Here is a 16,490-nt window from a genome sequence, read left to right on the forward strand (position 1 = left end):
GATGAAGATAGAGGAAATAATCAAAGAAAGACACAAATAAAAACAGGAAGAGAAAGTCAGAGAAGGGAAAAAAAAAGAGAGAGAGCATTTTCACTTTTGATCGCAGCAGAATGGGAGAGATTCGACCGGTTAAGGGCTAAAAGTCCGACCACATCTCATATCACATAGGCTCATATTTTCCCCTCCCTCCCCGTCATTTTCATCCCTCCTCTGTCACCTCTGGCTGAGGTGAGAAACCTTCCCCCTGAGAGAAATAAAGCGAGAAACGGAGGGATTACAGAAAGCCTCTCAGAGTGGCTCAACAGACCAAAGCCCAAAGCACACACTTGCAGCAGTGAGGGTCTGAATCTGGTTCATGACCTTTTTCACCCAGAGCTCCATGGCCCATTTGGGTTTGATTGGTTTTGGTTCAAAGAAAACAAGTTATGACTTATCACGGTTATAACATCTGAAGTAAAAACATTCCTCCATCTAGTATGGATTGAGGTCTGGGACAAAAATCACTTCTCGAATTTCGAATAGTAAAATGTGCAAAAGATAATGAGTTATTGCTTAAATAACAAGATAACAAGGACACTTTGGGACATTATGTGTGCAGACACATGGCAGAAACAAGCTTTAGTGGAAGACATTTTTTTTTAAATCATATTCTATTACAGAGCCTGAGCAATGTCTTTATTTGTATTTCGTGTTCCCAAAAGCTTTCTTTTGCATAATGCAAACAAAATGAACGGTTTGAAGTGAGGAATGCAATAATGATGAAAGTGATAAATACTTACTTCAGAGATTATTTGAGGACAATTTTGCCTTTATAATATACAGTAGCTTGGGCTTCCAGGTGTCTGTCCCGTATTATACATGCAGCCAACAGCTGATGACTGGGTTGATTAATGATAGCTGGGTGAATTCCTAATTCTGTGTTGTGCTGTCACTGGATGCACACTACATTGTGTAAAAGTATTTGTATCATTTGCTTGTGTGGTGAGTTTATGTTTTACATATTTATACTTGTGTTATATTTGTGGGCAATAATGTATTCAGGGATCAGTGGTAAAAGGAACTATAAAGTTTTTCCTCATTTCTTGTTTCCACCTTTTTCCATCCAACAGCTAAAATGCAAAATCACCCCCCCCCCCAAAAAAAAAAATCACAGGAAGCCCTGGGACTCCATTTCACATCCAACATTTGCCAAACATCACACAGCATTTTTACAGTGAGAGCTCAGATAGCCAAAGAGAATGCATGAAGACAGTTTTAATTTATTCCTGTGAAAGTTTTCAGCATGAATAAAACATCTCTCCTGACTTCAAAGGAAAAAAATAAAGCAAAATAATAAATTGGCATTGCGTGTTTCCAGATCTTTCTCATTGACACAAAAGGTTTGTCAGCTTAAGAAATTGATTCATTTACTGTAGAGTATTTGCTGTTTCAAGTGACAGTCGGTCTCATTAAGGAAACCAGGGTTTACTTTTCTAACTTTCCCCTAACTAATAAAACAATGGGCGATTTTCATTTGAGGCATTTATTGAGTTTTTCTTTTAGCAGCTTATTGAATCAACATGAGAGAGAGAAAGAGTAAACCAGAGGGTAAAAGATACTAAGCATATGAAAATCTCTACCTGATCCGATGACTTCCTCTATTTTGACACAGGACGGGTCAATTTCCTTGGCAAACTCCCGCACAGCCTCGTTGGGGTCCTCGTAGGTGAAGGGGTCGATGTAGATCTTGACCCCTGGTGAACTGTGACCCTCAGACAGGGTGGGAAAGGTCACAGTCGGGGTGGGACCACTGAACATATCAGGCCTCAGAGTCACCTCTGAACAAGAAAATAAGAAAGAATGAAAGTTAAAACATAAACACATATGGTGTATATAAAGGTGTATAATGGTGGATGTTATTTAATAGATGAATTTGTGCAGCAGAAGTGTCAGAATCAGTCGTACCTCCTCCGGTGTTGTACTGTGGCAGCTTGTCACCGTACACACTCTCTTTCAACTGCCTTCTCCTACAGACAAAAACAAAGATGGAGAGATTTTGGGGAAAAGTGGCAAGTAGACAGAAATTTTCCCCAAAAGTCTGAAATGTTATGAGAATAAAATGCTAATTGGTTGTCTTCTCTTCAGTTGGGCTGAGATAAAATAGATAGTCCTCCTGAATGTTTAAAAAAAAAAAAAAAAAAAAAAGTCTGCTGCAGATAAAGGAAAAGTCTTGAAGGAATTCATTAGTATTGGGTGACTTGTTACAGTTCTATGTTGTCAGCTCTTGTTTCCTGCTTTCATTTGAGGATGGAACCAAAGAAATGCGCTCTGTAATATTCTAATATGTCAACTGATCTTCACAACAGACACCTTATACCGCATACATGAGAGACAGATTGTCACTTGCTATTTCTGGGAGGGTCATGGGGTTACAGAAACTTCAGACGTATCCTGAAAAAGTGGGTTCTTAGCCAGTGGCGAAAGATGGGGAGTGACACATTCCATCACTGTGGAGACAGAACAGTGTACAAGATGTGGTATGTGTGTAAGATTGTGTGTGTGTGTTACCTGGAACAGATGATGGCAATAGCTACCAATGAGACGATACACACTCCGCCTACTAAAGAGCCTGCAATCAGGGAGAGCTGCTGGCCCAGCTCTGACTTATACTCATCTGCAGAAACACACACACACACACACACACACACACACGCACACACACAACGATACACAAATTGAAAAGAGAGGTATTGTTTTCATATACACACATAAAAATCATTTACAAGGCTGATTTTACATGACTGCGAGTACAGACACACACACAGACACATGAAGTAGGGCAGAATTTATTTACTTCACAGCCTGATTTTCACTTTTGCTCAGCCTCTCACATTCCCTCTCTCAGTCCTGCACGCTCTTACCTCTCCACCATTAAAACCCTCCGCCCACACACACACCTCCACACACTCCAGCCAACCACTCACCCACTTACCGTCGGTGAGTGTTTGGAAGAGCATCTCCTTGCTGTAGGCTCCGTAGCCGGCCACTGTACGAGCCCTTACCTGGACCACGTAACCGGTCCCAGGCCTCAGTCCCTCCAGAACCACATTGGGCGTCTCGCTCTGCACCACTGAACTGTTCAGGACTGACGACTGGGACTGAGGGGAAAGTACAGAGAGAAAGATGGATGTTTCACAGTGGTCGAACACAGACTATAATACTTCTTCAGTCACAGACTAAAGGAGATTAAATTCAGTACTCAGTACAGTTTTGGCTTTCAGCTGAGACAAGATTAATTCTTCCAAACTTCCAGCCCAAAGTGAGACATCTACCATTCTCAAACTGTGACACCACAGACACCGTGGAGTAACTGCAACATCTTGAGTTTGAATTTGGCCTTTGTCACACCATGCCAGTCTCTATTGCATTCTTTCTTTTTCCATTTTTTGTAACAGAAAAAAAAGAAGCTACATTTTGTGTCTGTGCACCACACTCTTGAATGATCTGTCTGTCTACAGAAAAAAGAAAATAACGTTTTGTGGTACATTATAAAAGGTATCATTTTGGTTTTATTCTTTCATACTGAGATATCCACGCCTCCACCCAAAAACTACAGACGTGGACAGAATCTTCCCAGAAAGGCTGTCCCAGTTATTCTGAATAATCCACGGGCATCACTATTAACAGCTTTTATTGGACCTACTTTCTACTCAAAGAAGGTCACCATGAAAATTGTTCACATAGTGGTGTATGGGTTATCCAGTGTGACCACGTCACTGTTTTTGGAAAGACATTTTGCTGTGAATATATTTTAGTCTGATGAGCAGCATAATTCCATATTTACATTATTTGTAAATATAAAATACATTTACATTTCTATGCAGATGACACTCTGCTATATGTAGCCATAACAGCAGCTGACACCAGTTGTCAAAGTAAATGTATAAGCTTCTTCAGCAAGATTAAGTGTTGGATGTCGAGCAATTTCCTCCAGTTCCCATCTAGCAAGTCAATGTACAATAAACCTGGCAGCCTATCAATATTTGTTCGAAACCTACTGATAAAAACCTAACCTAACCTGCATATCAACCCTGTTCATTTTAGAACTGTTTTGTCGATTTTATCTAGTAACATTCACGGCTAAACAGGGGTATTGCTTAAAATTATCTTTCTGAACTCAGTCAGTCCTCAGTCCTTGAGCCAAATGGCAGTCTGAGGTCCTCTGGAAAGGATCTCTTGGCTGTTCCTAGATAAAGTTTGTTAACTAGAGGTGACAGATCCTTCACTGTCAGAGCTTCCTGACTCTGGAACGCCTTAGGCTCGCTAAGTCAGTCTCAACCCTCAAATCAATTCTCAAAACACACTTCCTAGAGACAGGCAATTTCATGTTATTTTATAACTTATATTATGTCATTTTGTAACACGTCTTGTTTTATTTTTTTTTGCCTTGTTGTGTTTTAATATTTTATCCTAGATTTTTATTTAATCTTTAGGCCTTCTTTGCTCTGTGTAACACATTCTAACTACTGTTTTGAAAGTTGCTTTTTATTATTATTATTATTATTATTATTATTATTATTATTATTATTATTATATACTATATATATTATAAGCAAATGTATATATTTACCTTCATTGTATTGGGATTGGGGAGAAGTTTTAAAATGGCCATATCTCAAAACCTATGCACATAAAACCAAAACTATCTACATGGCAAAACAAAACCACGACTGAGAATATTTCTTATTTGTGATTTGGGGAATTGACTGGCTGTGACTCCAGCTTTCCCCTGCGTTTCCCTGTTTTCTCTGACTGTCTTGTGTCTCCACCTCCCCTGTCTGCGTGTGTGTGTGTGTGTGTGCATGCGCGTGTGTGTCTGTGGCATGGGAACGGCTCTCCCCCTTGCCCCCTTGTGGCTCCTGCTTCACCTCTACACCTATCTTCAATGAGCTCATCAATCCAGCAGCACAAGAACCCCAGCTCTTCACCCACTCATTGCCAGACTGTTCTGTTCTGCCATCCTCCATGGCAGTCACTCTCTCAGGTGCTCCTCTATCTAGTATTCTATTCCAGTTGTTTCCACTTGCCAGTACTAACTGTGTTTCCTTGTTTTCAGGATTCCCTGTGCCCTCTTCTCCATTGTGTCTCCTCATGCCACTTCAGCTTGCCATCCAGATCACTCACTCACCTGCCTGCCTGCCCTCTGCCTCAGTCTGCCAGCCACCTCTGCCACTGTGACCATGCCCCTTATTCCTACAACAAACCCACTTTTCCTTTACCACCTTGTTGTCTGTGTCTGCGTTTGGGCCATAATGTTCTTTTCAGAAATATTGTTCATTTTATTCTGGTGATTCAACTGAAACTACTTTAGATCAGTAGTCTGTATAAAAACCAGTCACAACAACATCTGCAGATTATCCAGACTTAATGGGTCACTGGTTTTGAGAAGGCATTTTGCTATTAGAATTCTTCAATGTAGGTAGAAGGAACCTTCTGTTTACACTCCACCCATTATCTTGATCTCTTTCTGAATTTCTGAACCCCTATTTTCACCTCATGTCTCTCCTCCACCTTAAGTCTGACTCCTCTCTCTTACACCTCCTCTCATCTACCTTTCAGTCATCATTCATTTTGTCCACCACCACCTACTTCATATTTCTCTTCCCTAAGTCTCTTGTATCACTCCTCCTTCCTGCTCCGCCTTTCTCTGTTTTCCACCTCTTTCCTCTCCTCTTTGACCCATTCATTCCTCCTTTCCCTGAAAATATGATTAAGTGATAATGCGGTTAATTAGCTGTTGCCCACAAACACAGGTCTACCAAGCATTTGGTTGTCTCTGCTGTCCTGAGGTGGATTAAACATCAGACCTATCAGGTCGGTCTTATAAACCCAAGGCTACAACCTTTTACCTCAATCTTTTCGTGCCCTCCTTCTGTGCCTCCCGTCACCAGTTTCTTTCAGATAAAAAGGTTTTACTGCGGAAAAATCGAAATGGTCCAGAGAGAACGACAGATATGGTCTGATGATGGCATGAAAGGAGGGGGAGGGAATCATGCCGTGAGGATGAAGGAGGTTGAGGGGGTGGAGGGGTTGAAGGCAGAGCTCAGAGGGGAGGAAGAGAGATGATGATGGTGATGATGAGAGCTCAGGAGGGAAAAAGGAGGGGGGGTGAGGGTTGGGGGAGGTTAGAGAGAAGGAGGGTTATCAGAACAGCACATAACTGAAAAGGGGTTAAAGATGATTGTGTATTTATTACTGTTACCATTATTATTCTCAGCAACAAACACCCATCTCCCTCTTGTCAGTCTTAAACCCCTTTTGTTGCTTCTTATGGCTATTCACTATATCACTTCATCTATTAGCATCATTCCTGTCTACATACAGTAGCTGTTTAGCATCACTGAACCCTCTAATTTCTTTTAGTGTTTTGTTAATACACTGTACTGTTACAAAAGACAGACTCCACTAATCCTACTGTGATAATAAGGACAAGACACATGGTCTACACTGATCTACACAACTGTAGAGTCTGCAGTGTTAAAATCTGGGAGAGAATAAGATAGCGAGTTATATTTGGAAGTGGCCACAGAAATGGGGGTATTGTGTCAGGGGGTGGGGTTTGGATTTGGAGAGGTATGTGTGGGGGGGTTGGCTCTATACTTGCCATAGTGAAGAGGTTAGGGGACTGCCCATCTGGGAAGGTCTGGTAGCCAGAGATAAGTAGTGGGGAAAAATCCTGCCTCCCTGTGCCATATCAAATTTACTACATTAAAACCTCATTATCTATAGAGTGGCTAAGAGGGTAGGAGGAGGTAAGGGAGGGATGGAGGAGAAAATGGAGGGAAGGAAGGTGGAGAAATGACAAAGTACCAGAAAAGGAGGTACAGTGCAGCTGTGTGGTACGAAAAACCTGTCCTCTCTCATTCCAGGCTTAAAGAACTGCTCCCTGAGGACTTCTTCACTTGAGGCTATGAGCTAAAATTAGTCACTTTAGGTGGCTGGCTTGTCTGCATTGTAAAATACAACATTTCACCTTTCTTAGGATGTGTATCAATGAAGAAGAATGAAAAGAAGAAATAATGAGAGAACAAACTGTCAGCTTTTGATTCTGGGTCTTAATTGGCTTCCATGTTAAATAATGTTACAGCAAATAAGGTCGACTTGCAGTAAAGCCGCTACCCTGATTTTGACTAAGTAAGGGTTTTATCTGTGACTGTCAGACTGCAGCTACAGTACATCTCCCAGCGAGTGCACTGCTTCTCATTCTGTTCTCGACTCACTCTAATTGCTCTCTGAGAGGCAGAATCTCAACTTTCTCTTTCTTTGTCTGCTTTCCCTGGAACTTTACTGTCACCAAAACCTTGGGAAATACGGGAGCTGAGAAGCACTCCAATCCCCAGGTGCAGCACCCCTGCCTCGTGAGGAATACTTGTAAGATTTTTTTTTTGGGTTGCATTACAACTCTGTCATCTGTGACATCTTTTCCTTTTTTAAATCACTGCAAGCACTGCAACCGCCCCAAATGGTTTCTTATAATATTTTGCACAATGTCCTATAGTACTTTGTCTGTGCTGAACTGTTGTGGACAGAGGTGGGACGAGATTCAAACAGTCTCTCCAGCATGAACAAAATATTGTTTAAATGGTGTTTTCAACTAACAGCTGCATGTAAAATGTCATGTCATGTCATGATCTGCCGCTTATCTGGGTCCAGGCCCAGGTCACGGGGGCAACTCCTGCCCAGTCCACAATGCACCGAAGTCCTACGGCACCTCCCACAGGTGGTGAGCCCATGGGAGGTGGTGCCGTCCGGAGTGGGGCTCAAACCCACGACCCCGAGAGATTGAATCTCGTGCTCTACCAACTGAGCTAACCAGGCGGCATGCATGTAAAATGCGTGCATGTAAAAATTGTCTTGAGTGGTGACTGTGCACTGCCAGTGCAGATCACTTTGACTAAAGTACGTTTCCAAACTTTGTGAAAGTTGTAAATTCTCCAGAAAGACGGTCTGGATTCAAGGCAGCAACCAACAGGTTCATCTATTGTTCCAATCATGTTCTTGCTCAAGAAATTTATCATTTTTATGTTTCGGCAGCTTTTTTGCTATGTATGATAATTCCTTCATGCCGTCACATTACAACAACAAAACAGGTAATTTTCAGTGCCTAAACTGATCAGGGTAACTGTTTTGTATGAGCATTTTCTGATTTGCCACCATCACTGCAGACCAGATATGCACCATGGTTTCCAGTGACAGAGACAGACAACTCCTTCCTAAGAGGTTTTGTGCCAGGCAAACGACTTCAGCCTTTGTGACTGACTATATGCGTGACCACAAAAGGTTACCTGTCAGGAAGAGCTTAACAGGTTGTTCTGGCCACTTCAACAAATAAAAACACTTGGTGCTGCAGAATCTGCAAATGTTTCTTCTTTGAACAGCTAATGAAAATGCTTTCAGGTACCACATTCTTATGAAGGCATAAATGCACTCCACCAACTGGAGAGAGAGTCAATGAGCTCTGGATCTCTCAGAATCATATTTCAATCATATTTCATGAAAGGGAATTGGTAATTAGGATAATTATGACCCAGCTTCCATTATATTGGACATTAGACACTAGATCTGCACGTGTTGATCATTTTCAGTAGCATTTCTAAATGTGAGATGGGAAAAAGAGCATGGTTTGAATATAATATGGGTAAGACTTTATATAATCCCATTAAAAGTGTATTTTTGCAGAATGCCATTGGTTATACTGTGAATAATTACTGCATTTACCAGCATCCACAAATAATTCCTTAATTTGGTTACAAGTTGAATGTATCATAAGCATCAGCCAAGATGTTGAAAGGCATACTTTGATGTAATAGTTTAATTACTTGTATAATGATTAATGTTCATGTTCCTCCTGTATTTATACAGTTACATACATATGAATACTTACCACACACTGTCACCTGGAGCTTTCATAGCATAGCAATAACAACCCTAACGATAAAAACGACACACATACAAACACACATTCTCCCTCCCACTTGTGCGGCACAGTAAAATTATAGCCATAAAGTATGTTGTGCTGGAAAATTGGAATCTGTGAGCGAGCCCTCTGGAGTCATGGACTTTAGGACTGTGCCTGAGTGTTTTCATCAAAGAGAATAGATAAGAAAGAGAGTTGACAAGAGTCTTGAGCATTTAAAGTTTGTAGCTCTGTTTGTAGTTGAGAGTTTCAGTGAGTTATCGAAGCACCCATGCACTGACACTGTGCATTAAAAGGAAAATGCAGAGACTTGCAGTGGTATCCCCAAAAAATGCCGGTACTGGTTTCTTCGCTTTTATAAGACGATGGTGAGAAATCAAACGTGGGCTGTGGATTAGGACGGCATATTGTTCTTTTTAGTGTATCTCACACAATCCCTTGTAGGTGCTTTGCTCTTTGTCTTTAATCCGAATGCAGCCAAAGTCTATCTGTTTTTGCAGCGGCTGGCTCAGCTTCAGAAAAGATGGGGATAGTCCTCTGTTTAGCTTTGGGCAATTGATATGCTTTTAATTTAACTTTCAGACTTAAAAAGGCATTGATTCCCATTGACTGAATTAAAAAAGGAGACAAGATATGAAGCCACAATTTATTTGTCCTTTCTTTGAGCTTTTCCTCTCCTAGAGCAGCAGCAGTCTTTGATGGGAAAGCAGTCAGGTCTTCAACATTTCACTGCTGAAAGAGAAGCCCTCAGTGGTGTCCCAGGTTTGACATTCTTTATGCAAGCTGGTTTGATCACTGAACTCTGGCAGTGAAGTGTTTTGTGCCTCCTGGTAGTCTCCTGGTACATACAGGTTAAGACCTTGTCCTCTACAGAACAGCTGGAGGCTTGATTGCTTCAGTCAGACAGCCTCACGGAGCAAAGTGGTAGGAGCTTTGATTTCCACAACATCCGCTGGTTGATAAATTGGTGCTTTAGTTTTCTGGTCTTTAAGAGATTCAGCTAGGGAGATAGACAGATTTTCCAGTCCTCTCAATAAGTTGACACACATAGTGGAAGGACATTTTTTATCATCGCATCCACGCTTTATTCTCTTTTGCAGAACACTGAAGTGAAAACTACACTTTCACAAGAGTCCATACTACTCTTGTTGCTACGAGACCTGTCCGTACCCATCTTTCTTCAAATGTGAAAAGGAGCTTCAGTGGGTAAGAATCAACGCAAAATATTGTGAACTGCAGTTCATCGATGTCTATCTTGGTTGGCGGTCACCAGACTTTTGCCGCAGAGTTCCCCTTCCAAGTCTGGCTCCAGGGGGTCTGGCCTCCCTGAATACTGCAGCTGTGATGTTGTTGTTTCATTCAAGGTCTATGAATACACAATTGCACAAACTCCTCCACCACAACAAACTGGGCATTGTACCAGGCTGCTGAGGTGAAGAGGGGGCTGAGCGTGAACCTCTCAATTTACCAGTGCGAACATGCTTCTGACTGTTGCTTCGTATTTAACCGACACATTTGAGATTGGTATCACTCTTTTCTTTTAATTTTCCCTATAAGTAAAAAATGCCTTCTCTATCTAATCACCTGATGGTTGTGCACCGCCTGACCTAATTTTTTGTGGTCTTCTGATTGGTTAAATTATCCAGCATCTGTGTATAATTAATGACCTGTTGTGACTTCATGTAACAGCCGCTCTTCCGTAACAGTCTTGATAATAGATGGCTTAGATGTAGCTGATGTTGAGTCACCTGTTTTATTGACTCTAATGGATTACTGGCTCTGACTGTAACAACAAAAAAAGTGCACAGACACACACACACACACACACACACGAAGGCACACAGGCATTTATCATCCCACTCTACCTTGTCATAGTATCGTATCTCATAGTCGAGGATAATTCCGTTGGGCTGTTCGGGCGGTGGCCATGACAACGAGAAACTGCGGCTCGTTGAACTCACTTGGTGCATTATGGGAACTACTGAGGGAGCTGTTAAAAAAACACACACATACACAAGTACACACAATCAATTAGGCAGTTAAAAGATTCGCTAGCATGCTTAAACACCATGAATATGGCAATATAGTGTGTTAATGTAATGACATATTGCTAAGGATTATTTACACCCAAAGGAGAAAAATGTTTCCTCATCCAGGCTCATGAAAACAAATTACTGTACTTGTCACTGATGGGGAAACAAGAGTTATGTCTGCAATGCATTTTTACTCATAATTTTGGGAACTAGAAGCTGTTAGCTGTAATGTATTTCATGGTTTTGCTTCTGGGATCTTTTTATGCAATGGTTTTCATCATGGAGAGGAAGGAATCAAGACAGGGAGATTGATAATACACAAGTGGAAGAAGCATCAAATTGATGTAAGTTAGATAAGCAGCGAGTGTCTTAAAGGAAACTAAAGGATATTCATGTTTTCTTGAAAATGTAATTCAAAATTGGTTTTATGGTGATCATGTTTGGAGAAAGCATTAAAATGCAATAAGATAGTATGAATCTTACACAGCTGAGTTATCAGGACATCATGGGAGTGCTATAATCCTCAGTAAATGCTGCGCTACTGCAAGTTTCATATACTTCCTCTGTAGCCATAATTTAACAAAGTGAGCGAGCTGTCACCTGAAAATTTCCCAGTCTTTTTTAATATCGCCACAATTGACATTTTACACAGCTCTCTATATGTGGAGCGTGTTTCATATCCTGAGGTCCTATGAAATGTGCTCAAAAACTATTGCATAATTTAACCCCTCCTCCCCGAGTGCAGTCAAGCTGAAAATAAATCAGTTTTTGTTGAGTCCTAAAAGATTTCAGGGATAAGAGAGGTTTGCATCCAGCAGCAGTAAAAAATGTGCTCAGAAAGCAGCAGGGTGACAACGGATCATGTTTCGATTAGGAATGAGCCCGGGCTGCCACCGATGAGGTAAATGATGTGATGAGAAAAGTGGCTTTTAAATCTAAATTTGGGTAGCAGTGGAAATATCGCTTGTGTCTGTCTCTGTAAAGTATTGATGGAGCTGTAACTCAGCTCATATGGAATCACATTTCTGTTAATATAATAAAGCAGGTCTTCTTAAATATCAAACAAATATAAGAATTTGAAAGAGAATAAGACTCGCTGAACTGACTCACATCTCAAAAGCTCAATAGTAAAACGTATAACTTGCAAACAAATGGAGAACCATAAACACAGGGACCTATTCTCAAAAAAACATAAAGGGCCAATAGTTTAGACGATTACACAAAGAATTTGTTCCTAAGTTTGAGGTACTTGCTTTTGAGTAGGAGTATTTTTGATTTTACTTTTTTTTTTTTTGCTTCAGTGTGTTTTATTCTTTCCCAAATTCTTATTTTTGTTCGATATTTAAGAACTTTTGTTTGATTAAATTGACACAAATCTGATTCCATAAGCTCCCTTTATAGTCTCTAAGAATTATACTGTCAAGAGATTGAGAGAGAGGGACAGAGGGAGGAGAGCAGGGAAAGGGGATAAAGGCGAGAAAAAGAGAATTAAGAGAGAGGCAGAGGGAAAGAGGAAAACAGGATGAAAGCTGTGTATGTGCAAGAAAGACAGAATGGGAGAGAGAGAGGGAGACAGAGGGAGAGAGATGACAAGCTTATAACATGTTTTATGAATTAAAAGACTGGAGCTCAATTTCCTTTATCCCCCTAGCCATCCCCCCCTCGCTTAATCCACTGTGCCCCAGGGTATGCTTACACACATACACAACATACACATACACACACATTCACACAGCTTTTGCACTCAATACTCACCAGCCTGATTGGTTGTAATGTTGATTGACAGTTGCTGGGCGGGGTAAGGGCTCTTGTTGGAGACTCCGTTGATTGCCTGTAGAACATAAACTCTAACAGTCAGTAATTCCATCTTGCAGACTTACTGACCGGTTAAGTCCTTTCCCTCTTACTTACTGCTGCTACGCCTCTTAAGCTTTCTATTCTGCACAACGCATATGCAGTTTACAATGCTAACGGGATGATTTACCACTCGAGTCTTAGTCATTTTTAAAACGATGGGTCCTTTAATTCAGACAGAGTATAAGACAAGCAGGCTTCTAATTTCTAGCTGGCACCGGTGGACGTTTTAATTATATATTTTATATATTATAATTATGATAAGGAGAATTGTAAGATCAGACTCAAAATATAACACTACATACAACCTACATATTAGGACAAGCAAGACAGAGGTAAGATTTATGCTTTATTGTTCCTATTTTCAAACAATATGTTTGGCTTTTGACATTACAAGTAAAAGGGCTTTTAGGATGAGGCCTAACCAATGAATTTGGTGAATGTAATACTATGCGGTTGGTGTCCTAGAGTCAAATAACAAGCAGGACAAAGATGTAAAAGTTACCCTACATCAAAAACCAAATACGCGGGGAAAGCAGAAAAACCCTGGTTTATCCATTTCTAACACTTTTGTCGTTGTATTCTAGGGTTTGGAAACGCTTTTAAAAAAGGACACCATCTTCCAAATCATTTATATACAGTGGATCAGTGGAACTCTCTACACATGAACACTGCTTCAAAATGTGGAGAAATCTAAAGCTGGACAGATCTGCCGTGCAGAGTTTCAGTTGCTAAGCCATGACTTGAACGCTCCCTGTTCAGGGGAGGGATTTAGCAAACAGTCAATTATCATTGAGTACAGAAGCACTGCAAGTGTCTCACCATCTTTCTCATATCACAATTAAACGGTACTGAGCGTGTTTTAAAGACCACCTCGTTAGCTGGCACATACTGTCAGGAGCTCAGTTAATCATTTTGACGGTCAAAACAATGTTTGCAGTCACAGCAAATCATTAAACAAAGACGGGTAATTAGTGAGGCTAGCTTGATGGCTCATTCCAAGCTCTTCTCTATTATTTTCTTGTTTGTTTGTTTGTTTTTTTTTCTTATTCTTTCCCATTTTATGTTGTGTTTCCCCTATTTTTGAGTATTCAAAAAATGCACCTCAAAAAAAGCTTCCTAAATTTCACAAGTTTCTCTGATAAGCATGTTACCAAAAGCACATTTTTCGAGTTAAGAACGATAGATGACTTCGGATCATTTCATTAGAGTAGGTGTCAGTATTTTCAGCTGCCGATAATTTAATTTTGGGAAAAACCGAACTGACCCTGGATATCTCGATGGAAATTTCCCTCTTACTTTAAAGGTGGATGCCTTCAGTCGTAAAATTACAATCCATACTTTCACAATCAACACTTTCAATTTAGTAATTAATTGATTCATCATTATTGATCCGTTTATTCCACAACAGATAGCTTGAAGATGGATCAACTCACACATCCAGGCCACACCATTCATATCAGGGTATCTCTACAAGAGGACTACATACTATGTTTGAGTGGATTCCTACAAAAATGTCATTTCTATAGATCCACTGGACTCTGACATTAACCTATCCTGGCTAAAGAGGGAAAGATACAATCTCCCGTCCTGGAACCATTATAAAGCAGATGACCTTGATTTAAACACCCAGCCTTGATGGTAAAGTGGGCCGATGGCACAGTATTTAAGTTTCACCACTGCACCAGCTTGATACACTTCTGGGAGGCCTTGTGGTTTGAGACAGCATGATATAACTGCAGATTGTGCATAAAAGCCTGCGTGTCAGCAAGCATTTATGCAGCCTCAGTATCCTTGAGCATCATAGTGAATATCTGGCAGCTATTTGCATTTAAAACAAGATCTCAAAGCATCAAGGTTGTTTTTGAAGTGGCTAATAAGTAATAAATAATAACTACACTTTTGAGTTGCAACTTTGTGTTTTAAATAGGGTTTTCATAAATGTAGACAGAAATGAAAAAGAAGCAGTTACAGTAAAATGTAAAAGTATTATAAGGTGTGAAAAACTGCTGGACTATTTCATCAAATCCAAGTTGTTACTTGCTTTTTTTCAGTAGGACAGTAGCTCAGAGTCATGGCACTTGGCCAAAACTTGAATGATACTTGCGTTGTAACTTTGGAGCTATGCAGAAGTGAGAGTGTAACCCAGAGTTGTATATATAGCTATGCAGAATGCTGCAGAGAAACTATGAATGTACAAATCAATGGTGGAGAAACGATAATGCTGCAGTAACGGTTTGTGAATTTTACTTGATGAATTTTAATTCTGGGTCATCACTGGAGTCCACTGAACCTTCAGTGAATCCAGGATGAATACAGCTGCCATCTTTCATAAAGGAGCAAGAAACAAACTCTTCAGAGACAACTTCTGAGCCTACAAGTGGTGAGTGTTTGCTGCTCAAAGGATAGATTTTCACTGGGGTATTCCTTTAACAACACTGCAAGGTGAACAAAACACTTCCAAGAGAAAACAGAGCTTTAAAAATGCACCCCTGTCTCAGGGGACCAACCTGTATGTCAAAGGTGTAGGAAGTGTGGGCCCGCAGCTTGCTGATCTCCACCCTTGTTTCCTTTAACCCCCGCTTGCCTGGAACAAACGCGACACTGTCGTCACACGGCTGACATGCTCTGCGCTCGTTGCTGTGGCACCGGCGGCACAAGACGTTGTATGACAAGTCGTCACGGTGCCCCATGTCACGTGGCGAGTGCCACTCCAGCAGCACTGATGTCTGGTTGACAACTGAGACCACATTGCGAGGAGCTGAAGGGACACCTGGAGAGAGATGACAGGAAGGATAAGAAAGAACTGGAACTGAAAATACATGTTTCCAGTGTCTGTGTCTGTTTCAGTATGTCTTTTAATAAGTCTGTGACTGTCCACACCAAAGTAAAGCAGAAATTAATCAGGTAAACTCAGATCATTCTGTCAGTTTAAAGCAAATCATTAGGTTTAAAAATACAGCATTAAACTGGGGCTGCCAGATGAGGAAGATAACACCAATTTCAGAAATGTTTTAACTTAAGTATTTTAGTTTGATGCAACTTTGTACTTCTATTTCACTACATTTCACAGGGAAATACTGTTCTTTTAACTTAGCTACCTTTATCTAATGACAGTACTTACTGGCCACTTTTTAGACAAAGATTTTACGTAAGAGCAAAAAAAAAAAAAAAACCCAACAAATTTGCTAAGTCTGTCACTGTGATATTTTAAGCAAAAATGCCAAAACATTTACTGGTTCCAGCCTCTCAAAAGTGAATATTTCCTGGTTTTCACAGTCGTCTATGTTAGTAGACTCTGTATCTGTATCTGTGGGTCTTGTGCTGCTGGTCGGATAAAACAAATATTCTCATTTGTCATCAGGGCTTTGGGAAATTTAAATGTACATTTTTCACTACTTTCTGACATTTTAAAGGCCAAACAATAGTTTAATCAAGAAAATAATGGACATTAATCCATAATAAAAACATAAGTAGCAGACCTGCTTTGAAATATAAAATGAATCAGAGGTAGCTGAATACTATTTCCCTGGAGTTTAGAACAGAAAAGAACATTCTGTCCCTTCGCATCTTGGATACCTGAGGAACTTTTACTGTGCTATAATCTAGATTAAAGTCTAAACATTAAAGCACACTCAAGTCAAAGC

At 40.5% G+C, this 16,490-nt stretch overlaps 1 protein-coding gene across 2 annotated transcripts in view; it reads right to left on the reverse strand.

Moving 5' to 3' along the window:
- LOC121182909 (ephrin type-B receptor 1-like) overlaps positions 1–16,490 on the reverse strand; it is a 69,705-nt gene that overhangs the window by 13,356 nt on the left and 39,859 nt on the right. For both annotated transcript variants that reach the window (XM_041039547.1, XM_041039548.1), the window contains exons 7-13: positions 15,354–15,616; positions 12,745–12,820; positions 10,822–10,946; positions 2,972–3,137; positions 2,548–2,653; positions 1,945–2,006; positions 1,620–1,817 (exon numbers count right to left, since the gene is read on the reverse strand). In XM_041039547.1, the coding sequence (XP_040895481.1) occupies positions 1,620–1,817; positions 1,945–2,006; positions 2,548–2,653; positions 2,972–3,137; positions 10,822–10,946; positions 12,745–12,820; positions 15,354–15,616 (996 nt within the window). The remainder of the gene's footprint in view (positions 1–1,619; positions 1,818–1,944; positions 2,007–2,547; positions 2,654–2,971; positions 3,138–10,821; positions 10,947–12,744; positions 12,821–15,353; positions 15,617–16,490) is intronic.

This window comes from Toxotes jaculatrix, chromosome 6 (assembly GCF_017976425.1).
Source record: "Toxotes jaculatrix isolate fToxJac2 chromosome 6, fToxJac2.pri, whole genome shotgun sequence".
Lineage (NCBI taxonomy): Eukaryota > Metazoa > Chordata > Actinopteri > Toxotidae > Toxotes > Toxotes jaculatrix.